At 49.5% G+C, this 20,268-nt stretch overlaps 1 protein-coding gene across 3 annotated transcripts in view; it reads left to right on the top strand.

The window, feature by feature from the left end:
- GRIK3 (glutamate ionotropic receptor kainate type subunit 3) overlaps positions 1 to 18,584 on the top strand; it is a 124,013-nt gene extending 105,429 nt beyond the window's left edge. For 2 of the 3 annotated variants that reach the window (XM_075114753.1, XM_075114752.1), the window contains exons 12-16: positions 2,378 to 2,496; positions 5,162 to 5,379; positions 12,580 to 12,802; positions 13,040 to 13,290; positions 14,162 to 18,583. In XM_075114753.1, coding sequence (XP_074970854.1) covers positions 2,378 to 2,496; positions 5,162 to 5,379; positions 12,580 to 12,802; positions 13,040 to 13,290; positions 14,162 to 14,356 — 1,006 coding nt within the window. In that variant the 3' untranslated portion in view covers positions 14,357 to 18,583. Of the gene's footprint in view, positions 1 to 2,377; positions 2,497 to 5,161; positions 5,380 to 12,579; positions 12,803 to 13,039; positions 13,291 to 14,161 lie in introns of all 3 variants that reach the window. The other variant, XM_075114751.1, reaches the window with a different exon arrangement.
- Positions 18,585 to 20,268: the final 1,684 nt, after the last annotated feature.

The following is a 20,268-nucleotide window of genomic DNA, read 5'->3' as shown; positions in this document are numbered from 1 at the left end:
CACCGGTCCTCCGACTCCCGAGGCCTTCAACTTACAGCTAATCACCTGCGGATGCACCACGGGGCGGGTGGGCTTAATACTCATCTTAATTGCAACAAGGACTGGGTCATCCATATGAAATGTCTCTGGAGATGCAATTTAGACTCAAAAGTATTTTCTGTTAGATATTTAAACCTTCTTTGAAATGCTCCCGTTTCCCTGCCAAAAAGGCCAAGATGAGACAAGAAAATAATGATAGTTTTTGATGAAATATCTCTCAGACGCCGCTCTGCGCCTGAGGAAGGGGGAAGCCAGCCCACGGCGAATCCTGAGCAGCCCCCATTTATTACGGCTCCAGCTGTATGGGGTCAAGAAGCTCCGCTCGCTTCTTCCTTCATTACCCCTCTGTGTCCACTAATGGTCCCACGCACTTTTCAAGCACTGAAGATTGTCGCTGCTTTGCAGTTTTCTGAATATTTCTCTGTAATTTGAGCAGCACCAGTAGGTTTTCACTCGGAGACCTTGAAGTTCTTCAGTGTGTCATCTTGTCAGGCTCATTTGATCTTACCAATTCCCTTTCCGTTTCATATTCTTTCATTGGCAGCCCAAGAAAGTTTTAATCTAATTCTTGAACTCTGGCTTTATTTGTCAGAAAGGGCTTAGGCGCCATCCTTTATACACCTCCGGCATAAAGTTACAGCAAGTTTAAAGGAATAGGCAGTATGTAAAGCCAAGTCTGAATTCAGCCTGATTCTTGTTTTCCTTTCTGATTATCTCTTATTTAAAAAAGCAGAGGGAGGTGGGCAGTAAGAGCGGCCCAGCCATTACCCGGACGAACGAGCAGGATTGGCAGGGTGCAGCCCCGGCGAGGCCTCTGGTTCCGTACTCTGCAAACCCAGAGCACAGCGGTCCCCGCTGAAGGAAGGCGAGATAAAGGGGGGGAAAGGAGAGGTCGTTACCCTGTATCGTGCATGTGGAAAACAGAAACAAAACGTAGGACAGATGCACCTAGAATGAACTTCTCTAAAACCACAAGTCCCGTGCGTGACACCTAGTCTATCCCCCATCACAGGGTCTTTCCCGCGGACACCCTCCTCTGCCTCGCCCCGCTCAGTTCATGTGCCCAGGGACCGTGGCTCCGTGTTCACGAACATCCCCACATCGGGCTCCGAGGGGACCCTCCCAGCGTGACTGTGCGGAGCAGAAGTGGGGGCAGCTGCTTGCTGGGCGGGGGGGGGGGGGGGTTGTGCCAAAGGGCACCTGGGAGAGAGCTGTGATTCTTTTCTCCAAGTACATCCAACTGTCTGAAATTAAGCAACAAGACATCTCCTTGGGTAGCAGCACGTCTGGCAGAGAATTACATATCTCCTAATACAAACTGTGGGCTGGGCTTTGAGAAAGGGCTGTTGTGAAGCTACAGGGATTTCAGAAGGAAGCAGAGATGATAATTAATGCTTGGTTCAAAAGCAATTATACCAATTATGTTTTTAATTTAATCTCAGCAAAATTTAGGACTCTCAGAAAATGTAAATAAACAGCTCTAAAAATATTAGCATCTCTCCTGTTGAGCATCCTCCCCAGATCCCAGCTAAAAGAGCTACGCTCACAGTGGCGCTTGTCTACCAGACCCAGGCAGGATTTGTAGAGAGAGAATCACGGAAAATTCCCTCAGTTTTGCCCAAGTATCCAGGGCTGCCCATGGAAACATGCCCCCACAGGGAGTAAGTGTTCTCCCACCACATGCAACAGGGCTGAGCATCGCAGCATCCCACGGCAAACCTGCACCAATTTCCACTGTTGTTCTACCGCCCTGACTCTGAAGGATTCCTGCTTGGCCCGATGGTGGAAAGTTCTGCTTCTCCCCTAGCTAAATCCCACCCCCATTCCCGCACGCACTAGCAGGAGAGTCCCCTGAAATACCACGGTTTGTCCCAGCTACCGCTGCAGAACCACTGCAGCGTCTCCCCTCAGTCGATCTAGAAATGCCATTTTTCCCCAGGTTTTGGAACTGTTCCATACTCAGGCTAGAGGTCGCACGTCTGCTCCGCATCCCATCCCGCAGTGGCGAGCTCCAGCCGCTTTCGTGTGATGTAGCGTGGCAGAGATGATCTGAAGTGGCTGAAGGCTTTGGGGAAGCAACCTGAGACACCTCAGACGGACCTGGCTTCCCAGGTTTCCTTGCTCTCTGCAACAGGGCGCGGGGCTTACAGCCATGCTGGTCACTTCTGAGAATCTTGGCTGAATTTGTCTTTTTCTTTAATAAGCTGCACAACCGAAGGAGGCAGCAGGGCCTGCACAGCACCATGAAGTGTATTACGGCTCTTTTTCTCCTGTTCCTTTAGGGTCCGTCATGCCACATCCCAACTAACAAGCTCTCGCTTTCCATGTGCCGCTGTAGGTTCAGCCCGTATGAGTGGTACGATGCTCACCCCTGCAACCCTGGATCAGACATCGTGGAGAATAACTTCACCCTATTGAACAGCTTCTGGTTTGGGATGGGAGCGCTGATGCAGCAAGGTACGGCAGCACCTTCCCATCCACACACCTTCCCGCCCGTTCTCCGGCACGGGCCTTTTGCCATGGCTTTTTAAATTTAAAATGTATTTTGTTCGCAACAGATAAAATATCTGAACAGGCACAGAAGCGCTCGTCCGCACCGGCTCCGAGCTCCCCGCTGAAAGGTGGTGAGGTGCGGGCGAGGGGAGGCAGCTCTCCCCCGGCACCTCCTGGGACCCGCCGTGCTGGGCGCGTACGGCACCGCAGCGCGCGAGGGAGCCACTGCCCCGGAGCTGCGCGCACGGCCAGCAAAGGGCTGGTGGGACAGTAACCTCATTGGGGCAACCGGCTGCGATCGGCAGCTCAGGAGCTCTTGGCGCCTGCGTTTGCTGTTATTCACTCACTCTGAACTTCATCTCCACGCGGGCGGGCACTGGGCCGTGCCGCTTCGCCTGCACAGCAGAGATGGAGAAACAGAGGGGGCCGTGTGCCAGGGCCAGGCCCTGTCTGGGGCCAAGAAAACCATCCGATCTCTTCTGCGTCAGAGCAGGCCAGAGCTTCTCAGTCTCTTTTTCCTTTCTGACACCCGCTTCTATCTGTACTTTCCACCTTCTGCGGGTCAAAGCCCCCATCCCACAGGTCACCCCGCAGCTCCGGGGACAGCGCCGTCGCTCGCGCCATGAGGCAGAGCCCCGCGAGCTGCAGCTGGCTGCCGGCACACGTGTGCCGCTGCGTAACAGTAATTGCTATTAATGAAGTGTGCGTGCTCTGGCAGGTGTCAGAAGGAGCAGCTCCCCAGGGTGCCATCTGGAAGTGCACAGCTAGATGGTGGAGCGGCGGCGTGCTCACACGTGTCCTGCTGCTGGCGTGCACAGAGGAGCACCCATCCACTGTGCCCCGAGGAGGAGCGCTGCCTTCGGCTCCCCCAGCTGTTTTATTCCCAAACTCAGCAGCATCCCACAGATCCTGTAAATTCCTACTTCTGTTAATTCAAGCAATTTGTTTAATTTCAGGATCTCTGCCCTGGCTTGCTCTGTTTTAAACCAACTTTTACAGAAGACAGGGCATCTTGCCCCCCAGTCTGTCTCCATTTTTATCCTCATGCGGTCATTCTGCACATTGTGAAATGGCCTGAAAGTCCCTCTAGCACAGGGCAAAGGCTGCCGGGTCACAGAGGATGGCGAGGAGCTCTGCAGGCCGCTCTGCCCGGCAGCCACCGCGTGCGAGACCGAATGCTTTCGGTGTTACTAGTGTAAGATACCACAACTACGGGGACCTTAGAAACGGGATATGGATGGGATTACGTTCATACATGTGGATGGAACAGAGCAAATGGAATATATATAGATGGAATGAATAGAGTAAATCTGTTCAGGAGACAGCAGAGGGGGAGCTTGTGAGCAGCTCTGAATAAGGAACAAAATTCAGCTGTGATCTAATTGCAGAAAATCCAGGAATAGAAATAAGTGGAAAATGTCAAACATTTGTCACACTTTAATTTACCATTATCAGCAGTTATACCCAGAGAGCAAAAGAACCACAGCATCAGCCTGGTGGCATGCACAGTGCTACTGCTCCGTGCTGCTCCCGCTGCAGCGTGTAATAGAGATTCTTCCCAGATCTCGGCTGCCCTGATGGACAGTGACAGTTCCCAGCAAGAGGGTTTAGCAGGATGAATCATCCTCTTATCAGATAGCGATAAATGAAAAAAGCTGTATTCTTTTTAACTCTATTCTGCATCTAAGAAGAAAAATATTTCAAAGCTAGACTGATGTCACACCGTCCAATGCATCAAAGGGCAAGAGATGGAAAGGGAAAGAAGCAGGATCTTGAGAAGAGCCAAAGCAGCCCTCGATATCCAAGGCTCCTCTGCTTCCTGGTGCCTCGTCGCTGCAGTCAGATAGGAGAAAAGCTACACTCCATGCTAGGCTTTGATGTCACACTGCTTAAAATTGCTTTGCAAAGCCCAATCTTTGTTGCAAATTCCAGGTTGGATATATCCTGTGAGTGCAGTTGTTTCAAACCCAAAGCTCTTTCCTGGCTTTAAGAGGTGTCTTGGGCGATTACAAAAATAGCACAACCCATTTACTCCTTCATGTCTGCTCAGTAAAAGTCATTCCAGACCTGTTATACCTTTTATGCTGTAATATTTCCTGCTTCCCTACTTCTAACCAGTATTCAAAGTACTGGACCCTGATAGTTCCTTTCTCTTGCTGTTTGATATCTTTTTTTAAACCTTGTGTATTTGAACACACTCCCCAGAGTGAGTCCTTTGAAAAGTAATCTGTATAAAACCAAAGCACTTTTTAAATGGCGAACAAAACACTCATAAAAGTTCATAAACGGCTTGCTATTTAAATCTCATAAAAGCAGCCTAGTTAATTACTTCAGTTTGAACGTTCCCTTTAAATCGTGCGCTGTACCCAAGGTCAGCAATAAAGGGAGAGGGTTTTTCTACACATGCTACGAAAACCCCACTGATTTCCTTGCATGCAAGACGGCTGGATAATTTTCCTCAAAACCAGTTGGCTTTAATTGCCTAGCTGTTACAGTTTTGATAGTGAAACCTAATCCTTCATATATATACGCGTGTGTGTGTGTATAATGTACGTATGTGTATGTAAAACAGGTCCTTTCTCTCTCTGTTTCCACTTCCCTCCTTCTCCTTCCCCGTCTCGTGCTCCAGGCTCTGAGCTGATGCCCAAAGCACTGTCTACACGGATCATTGGTGGCATATGGTGGTTCTTCACCCTCATTATCATCTCGTCCTACACGGCCAACCTTGCCGCCTTCCTGACGGTGGAGAGGATGGAATCCCCCATCGACTCGGCGGATGACTTGGCAAAGCAGACAAAAATAGAGTATGGAGCAGTGAAGGATGGAGCTACAATGACCTTCTTCAAGGTGAGACCAGGCAAAGGCTTTCTACCATCCAGGCAGAGATGCAGCACTGCCAGGCCAACAGGAGTGAGAACAAAGAACCAAAGACAAAAAGCCTCCTAAGCCACCACTGCTTCTCCTTATAAACAGGCTGTTTCAGTCTAGCATCCTTGTCAAGACTTTGACCCCTGTCAGTTTAGCTTACCTAGATTCCCATCATGGCTAATTTCCCCTCTCCCATTGCTAATTGAAGTCCCAGTTACAAAATGATATTGATTTTACAGCGTCAGAGACTGTACGCAATTTTAGCTCAGGCACCCTAGAACGAAGCATATATTAGGCACAACAGACAGGCGTATCTTATATTAAAGCCCTACAGAAAAATCTTACATTCCCTAAAGCATCTTCCCAATTTCCGCACCTCACCCATCACAGCTCCACAGGGCCCTTGAGGCTGGCCCAGCCAGCCGTCAGGGACAGAAGGAGAACAAATGAAACCTACAGCTGGACAGATGTTGCAAAGTGCCCTCCCTGACCTGTATTTTTTACAGCTGAAATATCTTTCTTGTCCTTCATGTACCCACGTTAATGTAGTCGAGTTTTATTAACCTCTGAAACCCTGTGCAAGGTAACACCACCAATGCATCAGAATCAAATTACATTAATTTCTTCTCTTTAAAGGATAATTAATTTCAGAAGTTAGCCAACACTGCAGAGAAGGGTGCTAAGAGCATTCATAATTCATTATTGCCTCAAAAATGGAAAGAAACCGAGAGTCTTAAAAAGACCTTTAAAACCACAGCCGGCCTGTAAAAACACACTTTTAAAGAAGAGTGAGGATAAAGGAATAGAAATGAGGGGTGATTGATCTAAGGAATGGTCACCCTGGCTTGGCGAAGAATTTAACTTCATCAATGAACTCAAAAAGCTGTCTTTGAAGGAGGGGTTCGGAGTTACGTATGCAGGCGGGGCAGGGCTGGCCAGGCTCCCCGGCAGCGCCACCAGAGCTCAGGGCCCGATGCTCTCCCTGGGCACCGTGCCAGCACGGCGCGGGAGCGCTGGCACGTCAGAGCCTCTGGCTGCAGGACGGGGCTGCCTCCCCCCACACCCTGCTGCGAGCAGCGCTGGGGAACCGTCCTTCCCGCTTTGGTCACCCTAATTCAGAAGAAACTATACGGGCCAAAGCGTGACAAACAGTTCATGCTTTAAAAAGCAGGTTGTGCCTGGAATACTGCAAGGATGTGCATGGGCACAGTATAAAGGCAGCTAGACTAGGCCATCCGCATGTTAATGGCCAAGACCCATTAAAGTAAGCCAATGTGCTGAATTTTAATGACAAGAAACAGCAGCATTCTTCCGCAGCTCTTCTTGGCTAGGCCTTCGTTAAGGAGCCACTATACTTTCTGAATCTTTATGCTTACACCTGGCCAGGCAGGATCACAGATTAGTAAAGAAACATGGAGAATTTTGCTTTGATCTTTAATTAATTCTGGGAAACGAACACGTTGCACAGAAGAGCAGGTCGCTGCGGGTTGCCTTCTGCAGTGAGCTGGGGCATGCAGGTTGGTCTTTGGCATGGTCACATGCGTTGCGCTACCTTCCAAACGCGATATAATCCTACAACAGCTATTAGGGAAAGACAGGCTTTTACTGTTGTGTTTTAACAACTCTTTCCAATATGAGTTTTATATGGGAATAAAAGGAAACTGTCTTTTTTAAAAATCATCAAGGACACAGTATATTTATTGTTTCATACCATTATCCACCAGAATCATTCTTTGGGCTTCTAACGGGCATTTGGCAGGGTTTATTGATGCAGTGTATTTTCCTTTTTCTTTTTATCATTATTCTTGTTTGGAGATGAATTCTCAGGGATGTTCCTTCTGACAAGCATTTCGATTACTGGAGCAGTGAGAGCGCTCACGTGGGATGCTATGTTCACTTGTCCTTCGTGTACAAAGAAATATGGGAGAGCCAGAACGTCTCCCTCCCCTCAGTGAGGTCTTTGTCAAATGACTGGGCAGATCCCGCGGTGGCTTCGGTAGGGGTGCTCTGCTGGCACCACCTTCGCCGGGACATCCGTCAAACAGCAACAGGTCTGGAGGACAGAGCAACGGGCACCGCCGGTGCCCGCCGAGGATCTGCACCCTGGACGGGTGGGACTGACGGAAGGGCGAACTGCACGAGGCTTCGTGTCACTTTCCTCTGCCCGGTGAAAGGCGGGGTTACCAGGAGAGAGCGAGCTGCTGTGCAGCTGCTGCTCTTGAAAAGCTCCCGGAGATCTGGCGGCCAAGCACTCCTGCAGTTTGCTGAACAGACTGTCGTTGCTGGGACAAAAGGCTGATGGCAGCGTCCTGACCGGGATCCCCCACTGCACCTCTTCTGTGGATTATCCGCTTGGGCTTAGCCCAGCTTGCTGCCTTGCTCCTTGTGTGACTGCCTCCCAAAGCCAACCCCCTCACATTAGGAACTCGCTCCTCCGCTTCTCCACGTTAAAGCAGCTGCAGAGCACACAGACTGAGCCCCCAAGCCGCGGCCTGGGCCCTGCAGACCCTCCCTCTGCGACTGGCGCTGTGGCCGTTGTTGTCCTTCGCTGAACCTCGTCTGGGTCTGCACCTGGGAGGGCTGACAAAGCAGGAGCTAGGGCCGCAGGAGGAGAGCACCGTCCCGGAGCTAGGCTTAGGGAGCAACAGGAAACGGGAGGAAGAGGAAGGCAAATACCTTGCACACTGCTCCCCGAGATGCTTCCCAAAGCGCAAACCAGTTTTCTGCCCGTGGTCAGGGGACCAAGGGCTCGTGCAGAGCTCACCAAAGTCACTGCAGAAGTTGCCTGTTGAACCAAGCCAAAACACACCTCTGGGGCAGACCCACAGTAGCAGGTCCCCGCCGGCGCGGCTGTGCTAACCAACTACGGCAAACGGGAAGCACAAGAGTTTTACCAACCAGATTCTATGATTTTGGCAGATTTTGGCTCAGTGAAAAGAACTTTCGAGAAGCCATTTATTCCCTGGCAATGCAGATCAAGTTACAGGGATAAACACAGATCAATTAATTTAGGAACAGCATCTAGCATTCATTATAAATCGTGCTAGAAATCCTTCATATCTTGCAAAGGATGCTGCCTGTCTCTGAACAAATGCCGGGTTTAATGGGCAGTTTGGAGTACAAGTGGGAGCGTGCACGTATGTGTGTACCTATACATTCACTTGAACAGAAATGTTAAATCCTCAAGAGTAAGTATCTTCAGTTGGTGAAAATCAATTTATTTTTTCATACAGGCTGGAATTGAAAATCTTAAGCCTGAAAGTTTCTTTCTTGCCAATTTCACTGATAAAAAAGCATATATGTCTTGGCAAGATGCCTTGTAGTGGCTCCTCTAAACCATTCCATTAATTTATTTGGGTGACTGGTCTTGAAGCATTGGTTATTAAAGGTAGCTTCTGAGCTGTGACTCTAAAGAATGAATTTAGAGGCGTTCTCAGAGTCATTGCAATTGCTGCATTCAGAGGGGCTGGTACTTGGCTCTTCATACATGCATCTCATTTAGCACCAACGCAGGGTTTTATTAAGAAGCAGGGGACAGCAGACCAGATTCTGATGTAACTTATCCCGACCAAAATGAGGAGAAGCTCCACCGAATCGGTGGGAGAGAGACACGACCCCCCTGGCGTGAACCACGGCGGCACAGATCGGCAGCGTCAAACCACCACCTTTGTTTAGCAGCAATAATCTCCATCACTCCTAATGTTCTGGAGATCCTGACTCTGGAGTTTCTCTGCCAGGAAGAAGTCAGTGTCAGGCCATTTGTCTTAATGCTTCAGAGCAACCAAGCAGTTCCTCTTCATCTACCTTTGACAGCAAAGCAAAGTTTCACTGGGGGGGACCCGGGGACCCTTCAGAGGATGCAGGGTCACCGCAGGGTCTCTCTGCCTGCCACCAGCTCGGATTATTTTTATGCAGCCCATAAAAGGAAACAGTGATTCCATAGAGAAAACATTTGCACCTAGCCACAACACAGCAAAGCAAATACCAGTTCAAACCAGTAACTAACCCCAGTAAGGACTTTGTAAGGTAAATTGCTCTAAGCTGTAAAATCAGAGGCCCAGGAAAACAAACGTACGCACACACACAAAAGAGGCCACCAACATAATCGCGATTTACAGGATTCTTTACTGACTGTTAAATTACTACTAAGATGTGTTTCCTTTTGAACAGCATGGTCTCAGGTGACATCACGCAAATTCCCATAAACAAGCGACCACCTTTGCAGCACGGATGAAGTACTCTGAGAGGAGGAAAGGTGGGAAGGAACAACTTTTCCCCCAATAGGAAAAAAATGTATAGTGGTCAAAGCTCTCCAGAATTAGGTGTGAGCTGGAGCACCGTATGCTCCTCACCGGGGTTGCTCCTGCAATTTTGATTGATGACTGCTCTCACAATGACTGACAATTGCTTCTAAATTGGACTTTTAACAAATAGCCAGGCCTATCAAACCGCTAGTGCTGTGCTGAGAATTACAGCTGGTGAATTTTCACTTGGAAAAGAGGTGTTCTTACCTCGTGTTAGCTAAGTTAAAGAAACTAATAGGAAATGAATTCCCAGTGAGGAGGTAGCAGGTTTTAGGCTACAGGGAGAGCCTGAGATTGCCCTGAAGAGAGACGTGTGTTGACCTACCCTCCCCGAAGGAGCCGGCACAGCCTTATCTTCGGGGAAGATGAGGCCATTGCAACCAGCGGCGTTTTGCTGCGGGGGGACAGCCCTTCCCTGCTGAGGGCTCAGCCCTGTGTTGCCAGGTCCCTGTTTCGGCTGTTTCATCAGGCACGAGCAAGGAGCGACAGGTAGCTCTGGCCTCGTGGTGAGCCCTCACCTCAGTGTGCTCCAGCCAGAGAGGATGCTCGCCCCGCCATGGGTGCCCCCAGCCCAGTGCCCCCTACCCAGGGCGCCCGGAGGGGCTTGAAGCAGCGCAGACGGAGCTGGGAAAGCTGGGGTCCTCCTGGCATTTCAAAATACAATTAAGTCCTTTCAGCTAGTCAGAAGTAGAGATTTAAGAAGAGAAGAGAAAGTGTTTTTCTTCTCTTCCAGGGAGCCCTGTCTCATGTAATTTAAGTTGCCTGAAGAGCTACAATGCCTCATGCAAGTCCTATTAGCTTCACTAAATGCAGCCTATTGATTTTTTGCCAGTTTATTTTGCTCTATGCTTTAAACTGGGAGAACACTGATGTTGTTTAAGAGCTCTGTGTCAACACCCAAGGAGCATTAAATGCAGGAAGAGAAGGAGAGAAAAGGAGAGCCAGTGAACCCAGAGGCCTCTGATGTGAACTATATAAATGTTAAACAAGTCATTATCAGCAAGCCAAGTATGCTATTCATTTCAATTACCCATTGTAATGCACAGATATTTAATAATCCTTTTGGAGGCTACATTTCTTGCTGCTCTTTGAGGTTTGATAGATGCCACAAATCTACCTTACAGGCACTGGCCCAGATTTTCAAGTGAGGGAGATTAGTCTGCCTCTTGAATGAAGTTTGCTCCGGCACATCCACTACTGCACGTTCATCAAGTGGATTATAACAAGCATGAGCTTTAACTGAGAAGAAATGAGTCCGTGGTTATTTCAGTCAGGAGGATGAGCCCCAGGGCTAAAGGCAGAGGAGCAGCCTTTGTCACTGTGCTGTACTAACCAACCTTGGGGTGTTAAGCCACGTGCCAACTTATATTAAATATGCTGAAAGAAAGGAGGTGGACAGGCAAAGCATTTGAAAAAATTAAGCGCATGATGAGGGACTTTTTTTTCTTAGCTAATTTACCCTTATTTATGGTGTTTTTATGAGAAGAACCTATGCTGGCACGTTTTGGGTGCTATTGAAAAACGAGATGTGATAGCAGCAGTGGGGATGGGCTGGGGCTCCATCTCCTGCTTTTGTACGGAAGGAGAGACCCAAAACAGAGATAAACGACAGCTAAACCAGAAAGTGCAGCTTCTGCTGCGGCGACTCCTCGTGCAGCTGCAGGTGAGCGGTTACCCTTATTCAAGGCAAAGCACAAAGACTTATCAGCCCCTCCAACTTATCAGCCAGCTTCAGGCTCTCACTAAGTAGTGTTGTGGAGGAGGAGGAGGTTTTGGCTGACTAAGCTGCCTCTTATTTTATAAGAGGCCTAGGAAAACCAAGAAATTAGGCAGAAAAGAAGAATGGCACATAAAGGAGCAGGCAGCGGCATGAACACAAGCCTCAATATCCAAGTGCTTTTCCAGAGCTCAACTGGATGTATAGAGCTGGTTTGATGGGAGCGACATTCACCCACGGGAGCCCAGCGACCAGCAAAGGGGGTACTTCAAGAGAAAGCCGATGCGCCTTTCCTGGGGGGTCTGTCTAGACTAAAGCCTGCTATGTCTTTTGTGACAACTGACACAGAGACGATTAAGGAGGTGGTCGTAGATAAATGACGTATTTCAAATGTTATGGAAGGACATAAAAGAACCATATTTCCCCTCGCCCAACACTTTCTAGAAGAAGGAAAAAAACATTCACATGAATAGTAAGCTAGAAAACATATTCCTCCTTTTTTAACGAATGCCTGCTGATAGTGAAAGAATATCCATGTTTATTTTTAGCCGTAAGACAATCTTCTTGAATATTTCTATGCCTCTGTTTACATGGATACGTTAAATTTGTTTGGCAGTTGCACATATATCAGAGGAGACATGTTTCCTTGCAATGCTTGAGGAAAGACAAAAATATAATGGAGTGTGTGCAAAAGAAAAACATGCTCTCTGAAATGTTCTCTGTCTTCTCTCATTGTGCAGAAACATTACAGGATAAACCAAATTCTGGTTAGGAAACTATTATATTTAAAGAGATATACAGGCAGCCTGTCACCCTAGCAAGTTCTGTAGGGCATCGAGGCAGGGTCTCGCTGTACCCTACTGAAGCGAATGAGCGGTTCGGTCCCACCTGCAGGATGAGGTCTCTGGAGCAGTGACTCCTCCTGCTGACTGTCTGCACGACACGTGCTGGAACCTTTTTTTTCTTGTTACGGCAACGTGAAGCCAAACAATGTTGGGCAGTGAAAGTAGAGAGATATTTAAGGCAAGGTCAAATTGGTGCTGGTTCCATTATGTGATCCCTTCTCCAACTGGTACTATCATTCATGGTTAAGACACGAGGCTTCTGCAAATAGAAGACTAATTCTTATTTTGGGGGTGGGGGGTACTGTCTTTCCAGAAATCCAAAATTTCCACATTTGAAAAAATGTGGGCTTTCATGAGCAGCAAACCCACAGCGCTTGTTAAGAACAACGAGGAAGGAATCCAGCGAACCCTCACAGCCGATTACGCCCTGCTGATGGAGTCAACCACCATCGAGTACATCACCCAGAGGAACTGCAACCTGACTCAGATCGGGGGGCTCATCGATTCCAAAGGCTACGGGATCGGAACTCCCATGGGTGAGTGGCAGCCGTGGGGTTTCTGTAGGTAGCCCTGGAAGGGGCTGGTTACCACAAGTACAACAGTCGGGATCAAGACACTCCACTCACAACAGCAAATTTCCAAATACCAAAGCTTTCACTCTCTGCCTGTTGTTGAGTGGCCTGAACAGCGCTGCTTAGCACAGAGCCATTCCCTACTTCGTGCGATTTTTCTCCTACTTTCCCTCTGTGTGTAATGGTGTTCCCCCTCCCCAGGGTCGCCGTACAGGGACAAGATCACCATTGCCATCCTTCAGCTCCAGGAGGAGGACAAGCTTCATATAATGAAGGAGAAGTGGTGGCGAGGGAATGGCTGTCCTGAGGATGAGAACAAGGAGGCCAGTGCTCTGGGCATCCAAAACATCGGTGGGATTTTCATCGTTTTGGCAGCAGGGTTGGTGCTGTCCGTCTTCGTGGCCATGGTGGAGTTCATCTACAAGCTGCGCAAAACGGCGGAGCGTGAGCAGGTACTGATTTCCTCAGTCTCCCTGCACCACCACTAGCCCAGCGTTAAGGATTTTGCACGCTGACCCCAGAGACAGGCAGGGATTGGGCAGAGGGATTGAGCCCTGCCCCTGCACCGGGAGGTCCCAGCGCCGACACGTAAGTCGTGAAAATACAGACAGAGGTCCTTGGGAGGGACCCTCTGAGCTGTTATACCCACTCGCCACAGTCACGTTGCATATGCCAGATGTAATGTATACACGCACAAAGTCTCCATCTCTTCTCCCCACTCCTGTTCAAAGAGCCTCAAGGAACTGGTCAGGGTCCACCAGGAAGCCTCATACTATTTTATCAACTTTTCACAACACTTGTACAAACAGCCCATCCCACCCGCAGTGGCTGATTAGTGCTCATGAAAAGAGGACTGCTTTTATGCTTTTTTCTCCCCATTTTCCTTGCGTGTCGTGGTACATAAGTAGGTGGAAAGTGCATTTGCATGCTTGACCAGAAATCAAAGCAAGCTGCCCACGTGATGGACTAGATAGATGAAGGAAAACTGCCCAGCAGGATTCGATAGCCCTCTGTTTCCCAGCACATAAATCTACCAGACCCCCGGCAGGGATCACACAAAGCACCGGCACTCCAAGAGCCGCCTGTAGCTCTGCCTTTTTGCAGGATTTAGTGTGTCAAAGGTACAGTTCTTGCCAAAGGAGAGAGGGGTCAACCAGATGCCCATGCATCACTGAAATCCCACTAAGCACAGCTGATGCCTTAAAGGCAGCCTAAACCTCGTGCTTGCCCTCTGCAGAGCCTAGTTTCAGCATCCTCCTCACGGAGAGCTTAGCAGGCCGTTTTGCCAGGAGTAATGGTGCTTTTTGTCCCTGCTCTCCCCAGCGCTCCTTCTGCAGCGCCATGGCTGATGAGATCCGGCTGTCGCTCACCTGCCAGCGGCGGGTCAAACACAAGCCCCAGCCACCCGTCATGGTGAAGACGGACGCCGTGATCAACATGCACACGTTCAACGATCGACGGCTGCCAGGGAAGGACAACATGACCTGCAACACCGGGTTGACGCCTGTGTTTCCCTAGGGAATGGGAACAGGGGGGCGGGAGGGAAGGAACTGCAGCAGACAAGGCTGGATGCACTCTTAACTAGGGAAGAAAGGATTAAAAAACAAGAAAAAAAACAGGAAAAAACAAAAAGCCTGGTTTGGTTCATTTCAAGAACAAGGCCTTTACAACACAGCTGCATTGATCACCGGCATAGAAGCAAGAACTTCAGAGCATGGACCATAACATGGGTCTTGGGGCTTTTCTGTTTTATTTTTGTTATTTTTCATTTCTTTTTTTTTTAATGCTTAGATCCTACAGGCCTCATGGAGTCCAAACACACCACCACCCAGGAGTCTGATGTTTACATACTAAAACCACATGGAGGCGAAACAGAATTGAGCCAAACCGACCCTCGGCGGGTAAGGAGGAGCCCCCGAGCAAGGCTTCTTTAGCATGGCAATAAAAAGAAACACTTTGTCAGGTGCAGCGTGAGCAGCTGTCTGCGTGAGCATCTACTCCACACTGACATACACAGCACATTTAGGGTACGTTGTCTAGGAAAGGGAGAGGTATCTGTGACGCACCGTGATGGTCAAGGCCGTGCCTTCTCTCAGAGCAGCTCACGGTGGTCCTTTACCTCACAGCTGTGCTGGCCGCGGTCACCCGCAGCTGGAAACGCACATGGGGGTGTGGTGGGTGAAGGTGACACACACGTTCATCAGTAGATCCAAGACAGCTGGCTACGAAGGGGCAAGTAAGCCGGAATGGAGCCGAAGGCCTGGCCAGGGATGGGACAGTGTGTGGCATGCCCGGGAGCTACCGCCATCTCCAAGCGACATCACCCGCACACCCCGTGCCAAGCTCCAGCCCGTGCCCAGGGTGACACCGTGATCTCCAGGTCCTCAGCTCCTTCACTCTTTCTGCAAAGCTCAGTCCCTCCTGCAAAGAAGCGTGGAAAGCGGCCGAGCCCGCAGGCTTCAGCAGCGGCGGGAGCAGAGTTGTTTCCAAGAGCTGAACAGGTATCAATTTCCATGAAATTCAGCAGCGCTGAGCTGCAGCTCTGCTGCGTTCGCGCTCACACCAGGAGAGGACCGTATTTCTGGTTCGGGACTAAATGCTCTCCATGGCATCGGAGACCTGAAAGACGAAGTCTCAGCCTGTAGGGCCAGGGCTGGCCTGGGACCAGCAGCACTGTGTGAGCCAAGCCCAACGCCCCTCTTGCTCTGCCCGGTGAACCGCAGCCCCTCAGGCAGCATCTCCACGTGATTTAAGCAAACACACACTAAAATGTTTTCAAGAAATCTTCCATGAACTGTGTTCTTATTTTCAGGTTGCTTAACCCAGAAGGCTGGTCCTGCGGATGAATTTAGTCAGAATTACCAAAGACCCCTCTGCTGACCTAAAGTAGCGCTCGAGGAACATCACTCAGCTCCAACCCTCCACAGGGAACCGCACGGGTGGCCAGTGGGACACTCTGCAGATTCATTTGCAAAATGAAACAAAGAGAAACGGCTCTGCCCATCGTAACCCAGAACATCACATGGAGAACATCGCAAAGGTGCTTAAAAGCTCTGATTTAAACACTGGTGTTGAAGAAAAGAGCACCCTCCTGCCCTCACACGTGTAAGGGGGACAGTGACCTGCTGCTGGAAACCCCTCCCGTCCCCACCGCCTGAATCCTGGTTTGGAGGGCTGGGGGCAGCGCGGCGGTGGGGCAGCGCGGCGGTGCCCGAGCTCTGCTTCCCACAGCCTCGCCCTCTGCGTTGTGAGCGTAGCGAGGTGCCACAGCCGCCGCAGGAACCAGAAGCCGAGCTGACCCGGTTTGCCCTCCCCTAGCTGCAAGGCCTTTCTGCAAAGTTTATCCTCGCCCAAAGGAACAAACCCGTCTGTAGCTGATTTCAGATTTTTTTCCCCACCTGTTCCATTCTGAGGCTCAGTCAGGAAGATTGTCTTTGGAGCTGATCAGAATTAGCAAATTAGCTCAAGGGGAGATAGCTGTTCCCCCGCCACAGATCATAATTTGTCCTTATTTTCTCCTTCCATGATGTAAAAAAGCAACATAGTGACCCAAAACAAAAAAAAGGTAGTTTGTCACATTTTGACTGAAGTAAAGATATGCAAAGAATTTACGTTAGATTTTCACCTTTTTATAGAAACAATGAAAAATTAGGGGTGAAAGCTGCCAATTCAATGGCTGTTGTATTCTTATTAGTTTGCTGAGCAAATACCTAGAGCAGAGGGCAGATTGGATGCATGGGTCTGTTCCCAAAGCTAATGACATTCTTTCTGTATTTCTTTGCAAAACCTTAGGCTTGTCAGGGTAGTAGGTTTTATGTTCCCTTTGCAGATCTCTCAACTCTTAGAAGGAGATTTTTGCGATTAAGGCAGAGATTAAAAAAAGCCTGAAACTGGCTTTAAATGTCCAGAAAGTAAAATACCACAGAAAACAGCATTCATTTTGCTTCTTGGCAATTTTTTAAAATCAATAAATATTACTAATACCATAAACCCCATTAATGCATCTTTGACACCAGTTTGATTTTATTTTATTCACAAACATCCCAGAGTGACAGGTGAGAATCTGGAATTACTGGTGCTGTCTGCCAGCACGACCAAACCCTGCAGATTAACCTTTTCCCTCCCCTCTCCGCACTGACCATAAATCAGCCACGAAATAGCAGCTAACTTCACACATCTACATTATGGTGGTTTGTTTAAATCCTCATCATTAAAGCGTTTGACATATTTAACAAGGAAATGTTCTGCACCACTCCAACCAACGGAGGAGCTGGGGTGCTGCGTGGGACCCCCGCCTGGCGGGACCGCTGGCTCCCCCCAGCCCCACGAGCTCCCGCGGGGAGGTGAGCTGGTTTCAGACCTCAGCCTTCCTGCAGTAAACCAGGGGCAGCTCCACCCAGAACGAGTTAACTAACACAGCCTGCTGCCACACTGCTGAGCAAGCCCGAGTCTCTTCTGTTAGTCCCCTTGCCCCTGCGTACTCCTGGCCTTCATCCCGAGGAGCGCAGGAGCCCATAAGCCATGCGGTGTTTCACCGCAGAGGAGGAGCGATGAGCCTGACACTGAGCAGCGATGCGTTGGGAGACCTCAGAAGGGGCAGACCCGTGGACAGAGCCTCAAAGCCTTCTGCGAGCTATCTTGGGACCTGTTTGTGACTATTGGCGACTCACCTTTTAGAAATCATCTGACTTCCGACTTTGTTTAAATCAGTTCCTTCTCACTTGGTGGGCAGAGGAACTGGAAAAGTGAGGAGGAAATAAAGAAAGAAGAGGTTTGGGCTGTCAGACTGTAGCCAAACTGCTGCCACCTCATCACTGTCCCCTTATCACTTTGCTTTTTCCTTCCAGCTCTCCTGTGAGACAGAGCAGGGGCACGGCAGGTAGCTTTGTTTGGGGTTGCTTTTCTGTTTGGAGTTAACCAACGGCGCGTGTTGGGTACGATGTCGAGATGACGGATCCACAAGAGATGGAATATGCGAAGGGGAACCAGCTGCAGCTCTGGGCAACCACCGCTCCCCACTGTGGGTGCTTCTGCAGAGCAGGATTCGGCCAGGCACGAGCACGGGTGGTGTCTGGGAAGGTGGCTGCAAAGGGACCCCTCCGATTACGGCAGCTGTCACTAACGCGAGCCACGCATGGCCAAACCCCGCGGAGATGCCGAGCCCCAGCACCCAGCGCCTGCAGGTGCGACGGCACGTCCCTGCGCGGGCCTCGCCGGGGTGCTCAGGCTGGCTGCGCAGGAGCGGTCCTGGGCATCGGCGTCGCAAGCCCTCTGCTGTCTGTACCTTACTTTGACATGTTTCTCAAAAAAAGACAAAAAAAGAAAAAGAAAAAAAAAAACAGAAAAGAGTGGAAAAAAGGAAAAAAATGGTCTCCGTGACATTCAGGGGATTTTCCTTTGTGGACATGCAGAATTTCTATGAATATAGTTTTTTGTAAACATTTTGTAACAATTTTGGTTTCATAGTAACTGTGTTACTTGCTGATCATTCTAGGCTGATGTAAATAAAATTTCCAAAAAAAAGAACAAAAGAAAAAATTCTGATTATTTTCCTTTTTAAGACACTGTGATATATCGAAGTGCACAGTTTCCTGTATGAAGTAATATGGTTTTAAATTTTAAATAAAGAATAATTTCTAGAAAATAATGACGTTTATGCCTGTTTATACTGAACAGTTGCCTTCTTCCTTCTTGAAATGTTATACCTAAACCCAGGCTGTTTAATGACATCCCCTGCCTCTCCTGATAATCAGCCATAAGAAGTCAGTCATAAAAAACCCAACTCGCAGCTAAACCCAGACACCTCAGGAGAAGAGCTGCTCGCCAGGGGGGCTCTGCGTGGGGTTGGGGTGGTGAGGCTGGGCCTGACCGCAGCCCACGGAGCGGAAGGACAGATCCCATTTGCTTCCCCTTCGCTCAGAGCGGGTAAGACAGGCAGCGAGGCTCAGGCGCCGCAACTCTCCCTGCCCTCGTACGCCTACAGAGCGTTTGGTGTCAGACAAATAATTACGTCCAGGCACTCCGTGACAAGCCACCCGCAGAAACGCTCTGGCAGGGTGGTTCGCCTGGAGGCTGCGTGCGCTTTTCGTTACGGAAAGGTGCCTGAGCCCGAGACCCTCCAACAAGACCGCAGGTTCATAAAAGCTCTGTTTACCTGCTTCCCCTTTGGATGCAAGTCAAAAATCTTATGAGCCTGATAAAAGCTGAAAGCACCCTAAAGGCCAATGTTTATTAGTCTGAGATCTTTATGACTCTGCTTTATTATATTGAGGCAGGGAGAAAACGTCTGCAGCTTCCAGGCAGGGATCGACGCCCGCGGTGGGAGCTGTGCCGTTCGAGGCTCTGCAGCAGAGGCACAGCCCTGGGGGGAGCTGGCCCAGCTCTGGCCTCGCTCCCCAAAGCCCTCCTCTCCTCCACCGCAGCGACGGGCACTTCCCCAGAAGCGTGTTTGGGGCAGAAGGGTGGCATTTTAGGGACTGTGGCTGCGCATTTATTAAATAATCCCCAAAATTTGCCGTTTCCTGTGCACTGAGATTTAAAAGACAGTTCCTTCCCATTTTAATAAGATTTAAGGGTCACCCTCATAAATCTTTCTCATCTCTATTCACTCGAGCCCCCTGGAAAACCTCAGCTTTGACGCTCCTGACGAGGAGGGACTTTCAGAGCAGAGCCGAGGCTCACTTTTATATTCTGAACCCTGATCAATATGCAGAGAACATGTCAAAAAGAAGAAGGGGAAAAAAGGTAAAAGCAACTGATGCCTTTGCAAAGCTTCTTCTACATTCTACATGTGAGACCCGCTTCTGGGAACGAAATCCCTTCCCACGCGCCAAGGGTTGCAGCAAGAGAACGGCTGCCGAGGAAAGCACAAGGCAGGACAGGGCAGCGCTGGCTGACCCTGCACAGCAAACCTCTGCCTGCGCGAGAAATATGAGGAATTGTCAACATAAATCGTTACCACCAATAACGCGAGGCAGCAATTAACCTTGTCAGTCAACGGATCGCCCTTTACTGACTGTGAACCTACCACCACAAAGCTGCCAATCATGCTACAAATGAATAATTAATCAGACAACAGATTTCACTCATAAAAAAGGAGATCGGTTCCCTTTGAGCACCAATTAGTCCCTCTGGGCAAGAGAGGGAGAAAATCGGGAAATGGTGAGAGAGGCGTCTCTGCCCCTTCTCCCACCGCCCTGTTCCGTCCAGGAACCTTTAGACATTTTAGATTTTCAGCTCAGCAGAGAGAACAATTTTTAACGTGTATTTCTTTCAGCAAAACCTCATTTTAAACCGGTAATTGTCCATCTGTGAGCAGGTGTTTTCCTGACCCTGGATATCAGAGCTCTGAAGCATCCCAGTGCCTGCTCGCGGGGAAGGACAGCCGACACGAACCACCACCTTGCACTCTTGCACCCAGCAGCTACAAA

This window comes from Phalacrocorax aristotelis, chromosome 20 (genome assembly GCF_949628215.1).
Source record: "Phalacrocorax aristotelis chromosome 20, bGulAri2.1, whole genome shotgun sequence".
In the NCBI taxonomy this organism is placed as follows: Eukaryota; Metazoa; Chordata; class Aves; order Suliformes; family Phalacrocoracidae; genus Phalacrocorax; species Phalacrocorax aristotelis.
This window is presented reverse-complemented; position numbering and strand designations above follow the sequence as displayed.